General features: G+C 45.8%; 1 protein-coding gene across 2 annotated transcripts in view; it reads left to right on the top strand.

Moving 5' to 3' along the window:
• Nucleotides 1-4,005: 4,005 nt before the first annotated feature.
• The window catches only part of pxdc1b (PX domain containing 1b), a 66,332-nt gene continuing 52,585 nt past the window's right edge, over nucleotides 4,006-17,752 (top strand). Inside the window, exon 1 of one of the 2 annotated variants that reach the window (XM_063070018.1) lies at nucleotides 4,006-4,898. In XM_063070018.1, the coding sequence (XP_062926088.1) occupies nucleotides 4,652-4,898 (247 nt within the window). In that variant the 5' untranslated portion in view covers nucleotides 4,006-4,651. The remainder of the gene's footprint in view (nucleotides 4,899-17,752) is intronic. The other variant, XM_063070017.1, reaches the window with a different exon arrangement.

Here is a 17,752-nt window from a genome sequence, read left to right as displayed (position 1 = left end):
TGGGACAAAGGGTCTATTCCTGTGCTGTACTGTTCTGTGTTCTGTGAGTATATTGAGAAAAGCAATATGGGAATGGGAATGAAGTGTTCTGTGAGGTGCAGGGCATGACCAGGTTCAGTGGGCTGAGAGGTTAAGAGTACGCGTTATTGTACAAGATGTGTTTGAACTGTGTTTCACCGATTAGATTGCATACATTTCACTGGGTCTGACATGGGTAATGATTGAACTCTGTGGGCCTTATAAAAGGCAGTGAAGAGGGGAAAAAAAGACTGAGCAAAACAATACGTAAGTGCAGAACAAAATACAATCAGCAAGAAGTCCAAACATGAGAAAGCCTGCAGATGCTGGAAATCTATAGCAACACACACAAAATGCTGGAGGAACTCAGCAGGTCAGGCAGCATCCATGGAAATGAATAAAGTCGACATTTCAGGCTGAGACCCATCATCGGGACTGAGAAGGAAGGGGGAAGATGCCAGAATAAAAAGGTGGGGCAAGGAGGAGGAGGGCTAGCTGGGAGGTGAAAGGTGAAGTCATGTGGGTGGCAAAGGTCAAGGGCTGCAGAAGAAAGAATCTGATAGGAGAGGAGAGTGGACCATAGGAGAAAGGGAAGGAGGAGAGGACCCAGGGAGAAGTAATAGGCAGGTGGGAAGAAGTGAAAGGTCAGAGTGGGGAATAGAGGAAGGTTGGTGGGGGGAGGGGGTTGTTTGCCAGAAGGAGAGATCGATATTCACGCCATCAGGTCAGAGGATAGTCCATGTTAGTGTAAGAGGTGATCTATATTGTTCTGCTGCTGAGTAGAATTGGGATTGTGCAGGTGGATTCAAGAACTGAATAGCTGTAGGAATGTAACTGTTCCTGAACTGGGTGGTGTTGGACATCAGGCTTCTAGAGCTCCTGCCTGATAGAAGCAACGAGAAGATAGAATGGAACGGACGGTGGAGACCCTTGATGATAGATACAGCTTGCTTGAGATAGTGCCTCCTGTAGGTGTTGTCACTAGTGGGGAGAGATGGCCTGTGATGGACTGGGCCATGTCCACAACTCTGCAGCCTCGTGTTCCTGTACATTGGAGTTGTCATACTAGGCCATGATGCAACCAATAATGATATTACCCTGATGGCAGCAACACTCTGACAGGTAGCCAGCTGAAGTTCAGTGCTCATGGGCAGCCCTGGCCTGAACGTCCCACATTCTCATATTTCTGCAGAAATAATTATGTGATACACTGAACATGTCACGGTCCTGATCAGTTATTTCCTGGGTCTCTTTAAATTTACTTTGTGTCACGATCAGGACCTTTGACTCCTTGTTTTCCTTAATTCATTGTTCCCCCATGTTTCTTGGGGTCTGTAATTAAAGGCACTTGAGTCTCAGCTGATCGAGCAGTATTTAGTGACGAGCTTACAGATACTCAGCATTAGATCGTCATTGGACATCACTGAAGCAAGTGCGAGCAAGTCACCCTGTCAGAATGAGCCAATTTACATTGCCGGAGTTACCCAAGTCTTCTCCCCGAAGCGAGTGCCAGTAAGTCGCCTCTCCTCGCCAGAGCCAGCCTGTTAAGTTACCTTGCCTGATCGAACCGCTAAGCTACCTCACTGGGGTGGGTCCGTCAGGTTAACCTTCCAGAGTGAGACTATAGCTGCTGTCTGTAGTTCCTGGGCCATGTCAAGGGCTTGGCACTACTTGGAGCCATTTCGTGTCAAGGTATGAACTGTCTATCGTTGTGTGGTACCGTCTCTTTGTGTCTTCGTCTCTGCTGAGTAGGTCCGGCCGTTTTGCCGCTATCCTAAGTGGGGAACTGTCTCCTCGTGTCCTTGTCTCCACTGAGTAGGTCCGGCCATTTGCTGCTACCCTGAGTGGGGAACTGTCTCTTTGTGTTCTCATCTCCACTGGGTAGGTCTGGCCATTTGCCGCTATCCTAAGTGTGGACTGTCTCCTCATGTCCTCATCTCCGCTGGGTAGGTCCGGCCGTTTGTGGCTATCCTAAGTGGGGAATTGTCTCGTTGTGTTCTTGTCTCCGCTGAGTAGATCCGGCCGTTTGCCACTACTCTGAGTTGGGGAATCCTGTCTCTCAGTTTTCCATGTCCTGTGTCTAAGAGAAGAGTCCCGGCTCTATGTCTTGTATCCAAGGAGGAGCCTTGACTCAGTGTTTCGTGTTCTGTGTCTAAGAAAGGTCCAGTCTTCGATGTTCCGAGTTCCAAGTCCAGGTTTCTGATGTTCCAAGTCCAGGTTTCTGATGTTCCGAGTTCCAGTTCCAGGTTCTGGTGTTCCGAGTTCCAGTTCCAGGCTCTGGCGTTCCAAGTTCCAAGTCCGGGTCCCGAGTTCCATGTTCCGAGTTCCAAGGCTGGGTCCCAAGTTCCAAGCCCAAGTCCAGGTTCTGAGTTCCATGTTCTGAGTACCAAGTCCAAGTCCAAGATTAGCCACGCTTATTCCCACTTCTGCTTTGCTCACTCCTTGATCTCCCTCTGAACAATTCTTGCCTCCCTGCTTTCCTAGTAACGATTAATAAACTCTATTCTTGTTAATGCTACAAAACGTGTTTGTATGTTGCATTTGGGTCCACTCGTGCTCCGCACTTGTGACATAACAAGTTTCAGTGAATCCTGCAAGTTAGAAGAAACCCCTTACTGTAATATTGCATCAGAACGACAATCAGTGTCACCTCTAGGTATTGTTTGAAGGCACACACTGGAGATCCAGGATTACTCCTGGTTCTGATAGGATCTGCTGTATCAGAGAATGAGGGGTGTTTAAACCCCACCTGTCCTGAGGTCCTGTTTGATGTTTCCAATGAATGGGGTCCAACTGAAGCTGTTAACTTAAACAAATTTGATCTTCCTGGCTGGGTGCAGTTTAAAATACAGTTTGTATTTTAGGCTGGAAATAACTTGAGGTCACTTCTCTGGGAAACTGTGGAAATGTCCTGCCATTGGATTACCTTCTCACATCCCCTGAACCTGGTCATAGGGAGTGAAATAACAAACAAAACAGATACCACAGCCCATTCAAGCCCCAGTACCAGCATCTGAAGTCATTATTATTGGACACTAACATCCCATCCCCATCCGTCTCTCTATTCTTCTCATCTCTTTGTTAGATTCTAAATACTACCACCGTGAAATGTGAATTCTTGCAGTTTGGGATCCAACTTTTTTCAAAACATCAGTTTAAAACGGGTGTTTGATCAATATAATAAGAATATGTGCAGATAATAGGAAGGATGTGTAGGCTTTAGAAAGGGAACAGAAGTTTACCAGGATTTTTCCTGGTCTAGAGGGCATATAAGAAAAGGTTGTACAAACTTGGTCTGTTTTCTCTTAAGTCTGGGAGGCCGAGGAGAGACCTGATAGAAGTTTACAAAACTATAAGAGGTATAGGTAGGGCAGATAGAGTCTTTTCCCAGGATAGAATTGTCAAATATTAGAAGACATATTTGCAGGTGAAAGACTGAATATGTAAAGGAGATTTACAACATATTTTTAATATAGAGACCAGTACATGCCTTGAACTCACTGGAAGGGGAAGTGGTGGGTGTAGATTCCATAGCAAAGTTTAGGAGCCTTTAGACACATGAACAGATAGGGGATGAAGGGATTTAGTTTAATTTGGCCAGCACAGACATTGTGGGCCGAAGGGTTCGTTCTATAACAAACTGAACCTGTGAAGTTTGAATTCAGAATTCATCTAATGCTGGATTTCTGGAGCATCTACTTGTAACCTTTCCCAGTGTATAAATCGTGACTGAAGTTTGAAATCTTATCTTTCTCTCGGGACTATTTGAATTAAGTGCGTACCCCATGAGGAACCATACAAACAAGAGGCAAATCACTTCCACATCTCGCTAGATTCCTGGCAAAATGAATGGGGGCGGGTGGGAGTGGGTCAGAAGGCCAGAGGGTGGAGCCACAACAGACAGGCAACTTACTGAAGGGTTTTCTGGGACCGAGCGCCCAGCAGTGGATTGGATCTGAGGTGACATCACAGTGAGTGGGAGAGACATTCCTAGGAATGATGACAAGGATCCTGCGGAAGAGACCTCACGTCCCTGGAAGTACGTGTTAGAGGAAAAGTTGAAGCAGCTGAGACGGGACGTGGCTGGACGTTAGTAACCCCGACGGCAGCGGACTCTGTACTGGAGTAGCGGGAGGGAGAGAGACGGAGGGAGGGAGACAGGGAGGGGAAAAGGGAGAGAAAGTGTAGCGACGGAGGGGTGAGATAGACCGTCTGAGACAGAGGGAGAAAAGTATACAGATTTAAATGTTATAGAGAAAGGAAAGGGAGAGGTGTAAAGAGGAGGAGAGACGGGGAAAGAAAGTAAAACAAATGTGAGAGAGGGAAGGGGATAGGAAGATACAGAGTGAGAGAGAGAGAGGGTGTGGAAGGTAGGGGAGGAAGGGAGGGGGAAGAGAAAGAAAGTGAGGGTGTGAGGGAGAAATTGTGCGATAGAGGAGTGTGACAGGGAGAGAAAGGCAGAGAAAGAGGGGTGAGAGAAACAGAAGGAAAGGAAGGAAGAGAGAGAGAGAGAGAGCGTGGGAGTGCAGCGCACTGCCGGCTGTTGCTGTGTTTTTGGACGGTCGGTGGCCACAGGCGACGAGAGCGGGTGCCCCGGGAGCGGGCAGGATCCTGCGCCCATGTTGAGTCGAGCATGGCCTCGGCAGTGTTTGAGGGGACCTCGCTGGTGAACATGTTCGTGAGGGATTGCTGGGTGAACGGGGTGCGGAAGATCATCGTCAACCGGCGGGAGGAAGAGTTTTTCGAGATCAGGACCGAGTGGTCGGACAGGAACGTGCTGTACTTGCACCGGAGTTACCCTCAACTGGTGCGCGTCTTCCGCAGGCTGACGAGCGCCTTCCCCGAGGACCAGGGCGCCCTGTCCCGCTCTCTGCTCCAAGGTTTGGTTCTTTTGCAACTTGGCGCGTTAAAAGCTAACTGTAGGTGGTTAAAGTGAAAAACACTAGAAACGCCTTCAACTTGGATAAATACCAGCCATGTCACCGCATTTACCCACCCTCCGTTTCCGGAGACCGGGTTCTGTCCACCCGAAATGGAGGGGTGGTGGTCGCAGTTGTCCCTGGACATGGGAAGGGGGAGTTGAGAGATTAAAAATCCCCTCTTGACCAGTGAAGGCGAAGGAAGAGTCCCCATCCCCTCGCTTTATTCCCTCCCCCCCATTCCGCCCCACTCCCGCGTCCTCTTCCACTCTTTTCCACGCTCTCCCCTTTCCGACCCTCTCGCCCCCTCATCCCTCTCACTGTCCCCCCCCCCCAGCCCCACTCTCCGACGCTGCAACGTTGTGAAGCGGTCCCCTTGCTCGGTGCCCTCCCTGTACATTCCAGCTGGTGGGGAGGGGCGGTGAGCTCCGGCCGAGCGGTCTGATCGGGGGTCGGGCCGGTGCACATTCCATCACCGGCTGGATATGCCCAGGGGCCACACAGAAATCTGTCTAGGATCTCCAGACTAGTTAATGCAGCCGCAACTAAATATATAACATATAATATCCTCCCTCTCCATATCAGATCTGAGTGTGGCTTGCTCTCCCCAACTCCGCTTCTGTGTGCCTGTTTCTCAGTCTCTCAGCTTTGTGCTTCCCTCTTGCCCCTCTCCCTGATCCTGCTTCTCATTGCTGCTGCCTTTTTCTCACGGTTTCCTTGTCTTTTCTAGCTTCCCTGCCATCCTGCCTCTCTGTCTCTCTCTGTTACTGCCTCCAGTCTTTACATCTCCCTTTCTCTGTATTTATTTCCATTCTTATTTCAAATTTTCTCTTTGTCTGGTCCTTTGCCTATTTTTTTCTTTTTCTCCATCCATCTCTTTCTGTATCTCCCTTTCCGTCTCTTTTCTCTCCTTTTTCTCTCTCTGGTCTCTCTGCCTATGCCTTTCTTTTCCCCACTCTCTACCTCCCTCTATCTACATCATACCTTCTTTACTGACTTTCACTTGGTCTCTCGCCTCTTTCTTTCTCTCTCCCTCCCACTCTCTTTGATCTTCCTCTCCTATTTCTGTTTCCCAACTCCTCTCCCCTCCCCTCAATCTCCCTCTCCCTCTCCCTCTCTCTGTCCCTCTGCTGCATTTGGAGGGTGACTTTCACAACTCGGATTTTCCCTTTCACTTCTTTCTCGCTCACTGCTTTGGGTTAGAATTACATTGGAATCTTTCACCTTTGAAAGCACTGTAGTGTGCTGTCGCATCACACCAGACAGTGTCTTAGAAACCTTGTGTGTGCTGTGCTGAAGTTGGTCCGGAGTAATTAAACTGTGATTTTCTGTACTGTACCTCTATTTACTGCCTCAAAATATCTCAAAGTTCTTTACAACTCATCCCAGAGAGGGGTGGCGTGGTAGCATAATGGCTAGAACAACACTTTACAGTACCAACGAGCAGGGTTCAATTCCCACTGCTGCTGTAAGGCATTTGTATGTTTTCCCTGTCACCACCAGTTCATTGCAAATTGTCTTGTCCCACGATTAGGCTGGGGTTAAATCGCTGGGCAGTACAGCTCAATGAGTCAGGAGGTCCTACTCCGTGCTGTATCTCAACGAATAAAAAGAATAGATTTGCGAAAATAGGTAGTGGAATGGCATTGGATGTGAGAGCAGGCGTCAGACTGATGAGCCATTTGGCTTTCTGTTGTAAGGAAATATGATTCAAAAATATTTTTGAAGAGTAACTTGAAACTGATTTGATGGAAAAGTCAGGAGCCAATATTTGAAAGTCTGCAGAGAGGACAGGGCGATTTCAGAATCAGAATCGAGTTTAATATCACTGACATATTGTCATGAAATTTGGTGTTTTGCAGCAGTACATTGCAAAGCATAATTAAAAAACTGTCAATTACAATAAGTATATATAAATAAATTAAATTCAATAAGTAATTTAAATGCCCTCTCTTTTAAAGTTTAAAAATAGTGAGGTAGTGTACAAGGGTTCAAGTTGACTCAGAAATCTGATGGCAGAGAGAAAGAAGCTGTTCCTGAATCATTGAGTGTGCGTCTCAGGCTCCTGTACATCCTCCTTGATGGTAGTAATGAGAAGAGGGCATGTCCTAGATAATGCCGTGTTTTAGAGTCATCACCTTTTGAAGATGTCCTTGATGCTGGGGAGGTTAGTGTCCATGATGGAGCTGGTTGAGTTTACAACTTTCTGGAGCTTTTACGATCCTGTGCAGTGGCGCCTTCATGTCAGATGGTGATGCAACCTCTTAGAATGCTCCCCACAGTACATCTATTGAAATTTGTAAATGTCTTTGGTGACATACCAAGTCTCCTCAAACTCCTGAAGAAATGTAGCTGCTGTTGGGCCGCCTTTGTAATTGCATTAGTATGTTAGGCCCAAGAGAGATCCTCAGAGATGCTGGCTCCCAGGAACTTGAAACCGCTCACCCTTTCCACTTGTGATTCCTCAATGAGGATTGGTGTGTTCCCTGACTTCCCTGTCCCGAAATCCACAGTCCAGTATGATGAATACAAGGTTGTTGTTGCAGTACCACATACCAGCTGATCTATTTTGCTCCTGTGCACCGCCTTGTCACCATCTGAAATACTGTCAACAATAGTTATGTAATCAGCAGATTTATAATGGTATTTGAGCTATGCCTAGCCACACCATCATGAGTGTAGAGAGAGCAGAGAAGTGGGCTGACCAACCATCCTTGAGGTGTGCCTGTGTTGATAGTCAGCAAGGAGGAGACGTTAATTCCAATCCACACAGATTGTGATCTCCCAGTAAGGAAATCAAGGACCCAGTTGCAGAGGCCCAGGTTTCAGAGCTTGTTGATTGGAACTGAGGGTGTGATTGTGTTGAATGCTGAGCTGTAATCAATAAGTAGCAGCCTGACATGGGTATTCCTATTGTCCAGGTGATCCAAGACAGAGTAGAGAGCAAGTGAGATTGCATCCTATAGATCTATTGTGGAAATTTGCAGCCGGGTCCACGTCCTTGTTTAGGCAGGAGTTGATTCTAGCCATAACCCAAACTCACAAATCTCTTCATCACCATAGATGTGGGTGCCACTGGCCAATAGTCGTTGAGGCAGCTCACCCTGCTCTTGGGCACTGGTATTGTTGTCACCTGCTAGAGCTGATGTGCTCCGAGTCCATCTCTAACTTCAAGTTGGAATTGGTTATTTTTATTCTTAAAATAGCCTTGCATAGATCGTAACTGGACTTTTTGTATAGGTCTGGATCATCGCTCTTGAATGCCACAGTTCTAACCCTGAGCACACTACGAATTTCCTGGTTCATCCACGGCTTTGGTTTGGGTATGTCCGGTATGTTCTCAAAGGCCCAAACTCACCCACACAGGTATTGATTAAGTTGGTGACAACTGCGGTGTATTCATTCAGATTCAAAGATGAATCCCCGAATATTTTCCAGTTCACCAACTCAAAACAGTCCTGTAATCTCTCCTCTGCCTCCCTTGACCATACGTTCTTGGTCCTCACCACTGCCACTTTTGCAGTTCTAAGCTTAGGTTCAAGTTTATTATTATCACAGGCATGTGTGCATAGGGTATAAATGTCATGAAAATAATAATAATAAATACTTTATTGATCTCGAGTGGGAAATTCTTTTGATACAGCAGCAACTGTTCAAAACGCACTTAGCAGTGTGCAGACTTAACTAATAATAAAGTCCAGAATAATAATATACACAATAATAATTTACTAATGTGCAATACTGTGCAATAGTAATGTATGAAATAATAAAACAGACTATTGTACTATGATTCTTGTGACAGCGGAGCTGAGTGAGTTTGTTTGGAAGGATGCTCTGCTGCTTATTCAGTAGGTCATGGAGAGGATGTGCCAGATTGTCCGTAATGGATAACAGTTTGTGTAGTGACCTTCTCTCCATCTCTAACTCAAGAGTCTGGGTTGTAGCCAAGGATGGATCCAGTCTTTTTGATGAGTTTATTTAGTTAGTTTTTTGCAGTAGCAGCACAGTACATCACAAACATCAACTAACATAAAAATAAATTTTAAAATTATACATTTACATGTGTGCTAAAATAATCAATAAAATAAACATAATGACACGTGCAAGATTCAGAGAGAGGAAAAGAAATATAGTCTGAGGTTTTCAGGTTGGTTCAAGAACTAGATGGCCGTGGTGAGGAAGATGTTGTTGAACGTTGAGTGTGAGTCATCAGGTTCCTGTATATCCTGCCCAATGGCAGCATTGAGACAAGGACATAGCCCAGATGGTTCGGGCTCCCCGATAATGGATGTTACCTCCCCGAGACAAAACCTGTTCTAGACATCTTCAGTATACACAAATTCTGTTACACAACTGGTGTGCTTGGTGCTTCTGAGTTGGTATGTGTGAGGTTCTGTCTGAAAGAAGCTGAGGTCATTTTTCAGAAAAGTAGGAGCTCACACAAATAACTGAAGTGGGTCTGGCTCCCAGATGTTCTGAATGACCAGAGTGGGGACAGTTTGGCCCCTGTGGTACCTGGAGTGGACTAAGTGCCTGGGTAGTTACTTGGTATTTCCACCGGTTCCTGAATTCAACATATGCTCAAGTGAGGATGTACCCTTTCACCATCCTGGCAACATCCTACCCCCAACAGCTCTTCCCAGTAAACTAGCTCCACACCACAATACTTCTCCCCAACCAACTCCCTAATACTCTTCTGAATGCACGTCCTTAGCTGCATCGTGCCCTGCAGTTTGCCTGTGCTATCCCGTTCTCTAAGGCTACGTCCACACTAGACTGGATAAGTCCGTAACCAAAGCTTTTTCTGTTCATTTTGACCCTCCGTCCACATTGAAACGGCGTTTTCCTCCCCTGAAAACAGAGCTTTTCTAAAATGTTCTCCAGAGTGTTTAAATCTAAAAATGGCGGTTGGGTGTTGCAGTGTGTACGGGGTAACCGGAGGTTTTTAAAAAAACCTGTCATCCCTTTCATCGGTGAAGAGACTATGGCTGTAGGAAATGTTTCCAGGGTGACCCCTCTGTGGGAGTGAGGAAGATGTGGTGGGGCCACCCGGGGGTCTGCGTGTCCGTATGTGTAGCTATTGTAGTGGCTGTGAGGCTGGCATTGTGGCGGTGAAAAGTAATGCGGGGGGGGGGGGGTAGCCATCATATTCCTCATCATTGCAAATCCCTCTGCAACAAAGTTAGTCAGTTTATCAATGTTCGTCATCAGCCGGGTCATGCTGTCCATGAACTCCCTGTCGGTTGCCTCCATACACTCCAGTATTTGTTTTTTCAGTTTTAAGTCCTCCTGCGCAAGAGCCAACAGCTGTCCGTCGTTTTGCAATTTCATTTTAAGTTTTTCTAGTCTGTAACTTGTCAAACACACACCAAGTATACCGTTTCCTCTTCACTTGTTTTCTGTAGATGTGTCCTGCGCATGCCCAGTAGGAGGAGATTCGCCCAAATACCCGTTTTAATGTGGATGGAGGTATTTTCAAAAACGCCTGGTGTGGATGCCTATCATTTTTACGCAAAACCAGCGTTTTCAAAATTATCTGGTCTAGTGTGGACGTAGCCTCATACAGAACTTTTTGATCACTTTCTACCCCATTAAAGGGAATTGATCTGTTTCTAAAGTCCAGTTTATTGTCATATACACAAGTACATAGATGCACGGATGCAGTGAAAGACTTGCTGGCAGCACTATCACAGGCACATAGCATCATATAAATAGCATTCACAAGATAAACATGCATTAAACACAATTAGAACACAAAAAAGAATTAGTGCAAAGAGATCTAAACTAATCTACAGTGATGAGGATTACCCTAAAGGGAAGTAGCTGTAGCTGTTCTTGAACCTGGCCATATGGGATCAGACGTTACAGACCTCCTGCCCAGGGGTAGCTGCAGGGAGCTGGCCTGGCCTGGATGGTTGCTCAGGGAGGACGAGCAACACCTTGTATTCTGTCTGCACCCTCAACCTGATGGCATGAATATCGATCTCTCCTTCCGGTAAACAAATTCCTGCCCTGCTTCCTCTATTCCCCACTGTGACTTTTTACCTCTTCACACCTGCCTATTACTTCTCCCTGGGTCCCCTCCTCTTTCCCTTTCTCCTATGGTCCACCTCTCCTCTCCTATCAGATTCTTTCTTCTGCAGTCCTTGACCTTTGCCACCCACCTGGCTCCACCTATCACCTCCCAGCTAGCCTCCTTCCCCTCTCCCCCTCATTTTTATTCTGGCATCTTCCCCCTTCCTTCTCAGTCCTGAAGAAGGGTCTTGGTCTGAAATGCTGACTGTTTATTCATTTCCGTAGATGCTGCCTGACCTGCTGAGTTCCTTCAGCATTTTGTGTGTGCTGGTTTAATGATGTTGCCTTCTTGAAGCAGCCCCCAGTGGAACCTGGGAAGGCTCCTGGCCATCTGTTGTGTGGATTTTGGCCAATTTCAATTTGATAGTGATGTTGAAACTTCTGAGTCAGATGATAGAAGCATTTAGGAGCTTTTGTCTCAGCAAGGGAACCTGATAGGGTGGAAATCCAATCAATTCTGGGAGCTAACAACAAACAATTCTGGGAGCTAATTGATCTAAGTAATTGGTTCCAGTATTCTCCTGTATCAGTGAGTAGTTTTTAATTTAGGAAGGTATTCATTGCTAACCCAATACAAGGCAATTCATAAAAGATTGAGGTAAACTTGTGGATAATTAATGACCCACAACTTTCAGAAAAGCCTAAAGGGCAAATGTTCCACTGGTTGAGCTTGTCCCATAAACTGGCCAAATGTGTTTTTAACTCTCCTCCCTTCCTGATCGCTTAATTGCATCGGCTGTGTAAATCTTTGATTCTCTGTCCAAATGAACACACTTCAGCTCTAGAGCCTTGGCCCTGGATGCTGAACGCTGCAATTAAACTGATCTTATCTTCATCCCCATTGTTCCACCCTTCCCCACTGTTAGTCAGGGCCAGTGGTGGAGCCGTGCCCTCCTTGCCCTGACCCTGCGCTCAGGGCGCCACAAAGCTGAATTCCCCGAGCTCTGTAACTTATTTCTGTGTAGTCTTCTGTCTGCTGAACTGGTTACATTGGTGACATCCCTTGGCTTTGATTGGCTGCATTACATTACATTGGTTCATATTGGACCACACTGTCGTGATCAATCTCTGGAGCTGATCTCACCAACAAAGGTCAAACATGGGGCTTTTCTACCTCAAACGACTCAATCACTTAACAAGATAAACTTTATTAAACGTTGCAGGGTGCCAATTCATCCCCTCATTCTGCAGTCCAGGGTTGAGTTAAATAGCTAGGAGGACCCAAATGTTTGGCAGAACAACACACTCAGAACTTGCTTTAAGTGTCCATATTCAGAAACCTTTCCTCAGGAATAGAGGTGTGAGAAGTTTGGAACAAGAACCACAGGATAATTTGGTGTGAAAGTGAGTGTGCATTGGGAAAAGGAATGTGCCTGCAGTTCTGCTGCCCACAGTTCTTCCCATGTTGGTTCTACCTAACAGTTATTTTTCCGCAGACCATTGCTCACTTGCCCTGTGTACCTGGGGCATCACTCACTCACGTCTGGAAGGAAACCTCTGCTTCAAGCGATACCAGTCCTAATTGTCCCCTGGGCAACAATAGGATTGCATAGAAAGGTACGATAAGGTCTTTTAAGAGACTCCTGGATAGGTACATGGAGCTCATAAAAATAGAGGGCTATGGGTAACCCTAGGTAATTTCTAAAGTAAGTACATGTTCGGCACAGCATTGTGGGCCGAAGGGCCTGTATTGTACTGTAGGTTTTCTATGTACCTTCACCTTACCAGGCCTGGAGCCATAGGCTGGGGGTATTTGTAGCCTTTTGGTGATTGATACAGTTCGCCCTTCCCAGTACAGCAGCCACCAACCATGCCAAGACCATTCAGTAACAAGTACACCAGCCTGATCCATGTGAGGAAGGGCTAGAGTTCAAGGTCAGAGGGTGACCTGGTGGGAAAAGTGCAGGACTGAAACTTCACCTCATTTCACAGGGAGTACTGCTGTAGGAGTGGCAGTGAACAGTGGGATCTGTAGCGTAGCAGGAAAATGGCACAGCAGGGAAAGAAGGCAGAACACAATGCAGGGGGCAGGGAGGAAGGCACAGGACAAAGTGCACAGGGACTGAATGGTGGGGAGGGAGAGGAAAGCTGAGGAAATAGTTGATTAAACCAGATATCGCTGGAAACACTCAGGTGGCATCTGGAGAGAGAAACAGAGTTCATTTTCAGTGTGATATTTCATTAGAACTGGGAAGAATTAGAGATAAATTAAGAGATGCAACAGGTTTTAAGATGCAGAGAAGGATGGGGGTGTTGTTAGAGTGGGTGAGGACAGGAGAGCAGAAGAAAAGCAGCAGAAACTAAAATGTACTCATCAAGCATTCTGACAGACTGTGTCACTTTCCTGGGGTGCGGTGGGGGGGTAGAGAGTTGCTACTGCACAGGACCAAAAGAAGCTACAGAAAGTTGTAATATTAGTCAGCTCCATCTTGTGTACTAGCCTCTGACGTACACGAGACATCTTCAAGGAGCAGTGCCTCAGAAAGGCGATGTCATCACACCCAGGGCATGCCCTCTCCTCATTGTTAGCATCAGGAAGGAAGGATAAAAGTTGAGGTGAAGGCACACAGTCAGCGATTCAGGAACAGCTTCTTCCCCTCTGCCATCCGATTCCTAAATTGACATTGAACCTGTGAAAACTACCTCATTTTTAAAAAATATGTATTATTGTTTTTGCATGATTTTAATCTATTCAATATACTATAATTAATTTACTTATTTATCTTTTTCTTTCTGTATTTACCATTATACTGCTGCTGCTAAGTTAACAAATTTCACGACATATGCTGTTAAAAATAAACCTGATTCTGATTCAAAGCCAGAAGCCATTTAGATAATCACAAGACAATTCTGGTTTGATCCTGAGATTACTAAATTTGAGATTTCCTTTTTGCCAGGAACCTCCTCAAACAATAAATGCTCTGGAATGTTAATCCAGAGTTACAACCAATTAACTGTTTAATTTATTCTGGTTATTATATTCCAAAATTCTATAGATTCTAGTTTGGTTCCTGCAGGTTAGAGGTAACAAATGCCAAGAAAGGAGGGAGAGTGAAAGTTTTGGAAAACAACTGCTGGAAATGCAGTAGATATTCAGTAGGTCAGGCTGCATCTGTAGGAAGTTAAATAGAGGTAATGTTTCTGGTTGGAGACCTTTTGTCAGTGGAAAATGTGGAACTGGTGCCATATTTTATAGTAAATAATGTGATATCAAGACACTTAAAAGACTGAGAAGAGTTAACATGAATTTACGAGTGGGAAGTCATGGAGTATGTAATACTTTGGGGATACACCTACTAGAATAGATGAGAACAGTGCATATACAGTATGTTGTATTTGAATTTTCAGAAGCCTTTTGATAAGGAGGTTGATATCAAGGTAAAGGTAAATAGAATTGAGCATAATAATATACTATCATAGATTGAGAGTTGATAACAAACAGAAAACAAAGTCTGGGTTATGTTTAATTTTCTCTTGTGAATGCTGCTTATATAATACTAGGTACATTACGTTGTGGCAAGTAAGTTTTTATTGCAACTGTGCATGCATGTAGTTGTACACATGACAATAAACTGCATGCACGTAGTTGTACACATGACAATAAACTGCATGCACGTAGTTGTACACATGACAATAAACTGCATGCATGTAGTTGTACACATGACAACAAACTCAACTTTGACTACATCACCTTGAAGCCATTTGGCATTCTCCTCACAACTCACATTCCCATTTTCGCTTTGTGGAGAGATTACACTGGCCAAATCAGTGATTTTGATTGTGAATAATTGGCCTCAGCCTGAAACGTTAACCATGCTTACCTCTCCCCAGATTCTGCCTAATCTGGCATTTTATTCCAAATTTCAAGTAATCAGTTTCAGATGCAGGCTGAGAAAACGAGAACTAGCAATCAAAGACTCAAAATAAAGGGCTGGTTGTTTGGGACTGAAATTTTGTCACTTTGGAACTCTTTACCACAGAGAGCTGTGGAGGGCAGTCACTGATGGCATTCAAATCAGAGATCAATTGATTTCCCAATATTAGAGGAGTTGAGGTATTTAGGATAGGAGGAGGAAGATTGGTCATGATCTTGTTATATGGTGGAATAGGCCTGATGTGCTAAATATCCTCTTCCTGCATCTATTTCTGAAGCCTTTGGATACAAGAGACTGAATCATAACACAAACTATCCCATGAAATCCTCTCTATTGACAGCAACACACAGAAAATGCTGGAGGAACTCAGCAGGTCAGACAGCATGTGTGTAAATGAATAAACAGCTGATGTTCAGGACAAGACTCTTCTGAGTAGGAAGATGTCAGAATAAAAAGCTGGGGGAGGGAAAGGAGGCTAGCTGGAAGGTGATAGGTGAAGTCAGGTGGGTGGGAAAGGTCAAGGGCTAGAGAGGGAGGAATCTGATAGGAGAGGGGTGTGGATCATAGGAGAAAGGGAAGGAGGAGGGGACGGGGGGGCAATGTGATAGGCAGATGAGGAGGTAAGAGTGGGGAATAGAGGAAGTGAGGAGGCTCCCTACCCCAATAGGGGTGAGCTTGGCCTGGTAGAGGTGTCAGTTGAGTGAGCAGTCCTGACTGTTGGGGCAGAAGGGTGTGTGGGCTCGTGCACGGAGTCCAGAGCCACTGACAGGATTATGCAGCAAGGCCTGGAGATTCAGAGCCAGAATGGGCTCGTGCACGGCGACACAGGCACGCGTGGGCTCGTGCACGGCGACACAGGCACGCGTGGGCTCATGCACGGCGACACAGGCACGCATGGGCTCGTGCACGGCGATACAGACATGTGTGGGCTTGTGCACAGGGTTATGGTGGAGCCCGTGGGCTCAGGCACATAGACGAGGACTGTCATTGAGGTAACAGGCTTTAGGGCAAGCTGAGGTTTGCAAAAGGTTGGAGAGGTGAGCAAGGGTCAGGAATGCAAACACCAAAAGCTCCAGATACAGGTGAACTGAGGCAGGGAAAGGGCGAATGGCATCAAGGTGGCATCTGACCCCATCCCCGGCCCATAGCTTCCGGTCAGACGTAACCTATCAACGAGTAATTGTAAGCAACGGATAGATTAAAGGGATCGGAGAGATGTTGGTTCTGAATTTGGTGCCATCAGTGGACAGGTGAACCTGAGACTGTCACGACAGCTGGTGTCTTAGACTGGAGAGTCCCGAGGGTGGTCGAATCAAGGCAAGTGGAGTTTATTGTCACGTGCATAGGTATGGTGAGGTACGGGTACAATGAAAAACTTGCAACAGCTTCAGAACCACAGGTATAAACAGGGTGAACATAGATTGATAAATTGGTTTATTATTGTCATGTACAGTTTACAGTGAAAAACTTGTCAGGAAAATTATTCATACAGATTAATTCATTATACGGAGCATTGAGGCAGTACAAGCTAAAACAATACCAGATTGCAGAATATGGAGCTACTGTGCAGTGCAGATAGACAAGAAGGTGCAAGGTCGCAACCAGGTAGATTGTGAGGTCAAGGAGCCATTTGTTAGTCTCCTAACAGCAGGATAGAAGCTGTCCTTCAGCCTGATGCTATGTGCTTCTGTCTTTACCTGGTGGTGGCGGGGGGCGGGGGGGGAGGCATTGTCCGGGAAGGGGAGGGTTTTTGATTATGCTGGCTGCTTTACAGAGGCAGTGAGAAATGTAGAGGGGAAGTTTGCTTCTGTGATATGCTGTGTTGTCAGCACCTCTCTGTATTTCTTGCAGTCGTAGGCAGAGGAATTGCCATGCCAAGCCATGGTGTCCAGGCAGAATCTTTTCTGTGGTGTATCATTGGTGAGCGTCGATGGGGACATGCCCAACTCCTTTAGCGTCCTGAGGAAGTGGAGGTGCTGGGGAACTTTCTTGGCAGTGACATCAGAGGATGGATCATGATGGTGATGTTCACTCCTAGGAACTTGTAACTCTGAACTCCCTCGACCTCAGCACTGTTGATGCAAATGTGTACTACCTTTCTTCCTGAAGTCAGTGACCAGCTGTTTTGTTTGCTGACGTTGAGGGAAAGGTTGTTCTCATGACACCATGTACTCCAACCCATCACTATTTGTAATATGGCCAACTATGGTGTAATCATTTGCAAACTTGTAAATAGAGTTAGAGCAAAAACTGGCCATGTAGTCATGAGTGTACACAGAGTAGACTAAGGGTTCAGGATGCAGCCTTTTGAAGATAATCATGGTAGTGTTGTTGCTTATCCTTACTGCATGTTGGTCAGAATCCAGGTGCAAAGGTAGTATTGAGCCCCGGTCTCCGAGTTTGGTGATGAGTTTGCTTGGAATTATTGTATAAAAGGTGTAACTGTAGTCAATAAACAATAGTGTAACATGGGTGCCTTTACTGTCCAGATGCTCCAGAGATCAGTGTAGGGCCAAGGAGATCATAGCCTTGTTTTGGCAGTAGGCAAATTGCAGGGGGTCGTGGCTGTCTAGAAGGCTGGTGTTAAGGTGTGCCGGGACCAATCTCGCAAAGCATACCATGAGAGTATACAAGACAGTAAAGAGTGGGGAGGGGACTGTGCCTTGAGGTGATTAGTCATTGACATGGGCTTGAGCAGATGTACCCACCTCCCTACTCAGTTACTCTATGGTTTTGCCGCAACCAGATTGCTAGGAATGGAACCAGTCAAAATTAATAAAGACTTCGGAATCAAAGTTCATGAAGTGGAAAGTGTCCAGGGACCCTTCCTCATTCTTATTGTAACCTTCAGCTAGAGGATAATAA

This window comes from Mobula hypostoma, chromosome 17 (assembly GCF_963921235.1).
Source record: "Mobula hypostoma chromosome 17, sMobHyp1.1, whole genome shotgun sequence".
NCBI classification, from domain to species: Eukaryota; Metazoa; Chordata; class Chondrichthyes; order Myliobatiformes; family Myliobatidae; genus Mobula; species Mobula hypostoma.
This window is presented reverse-complemented; position numbering and strand designations above follow the sequence as displayed.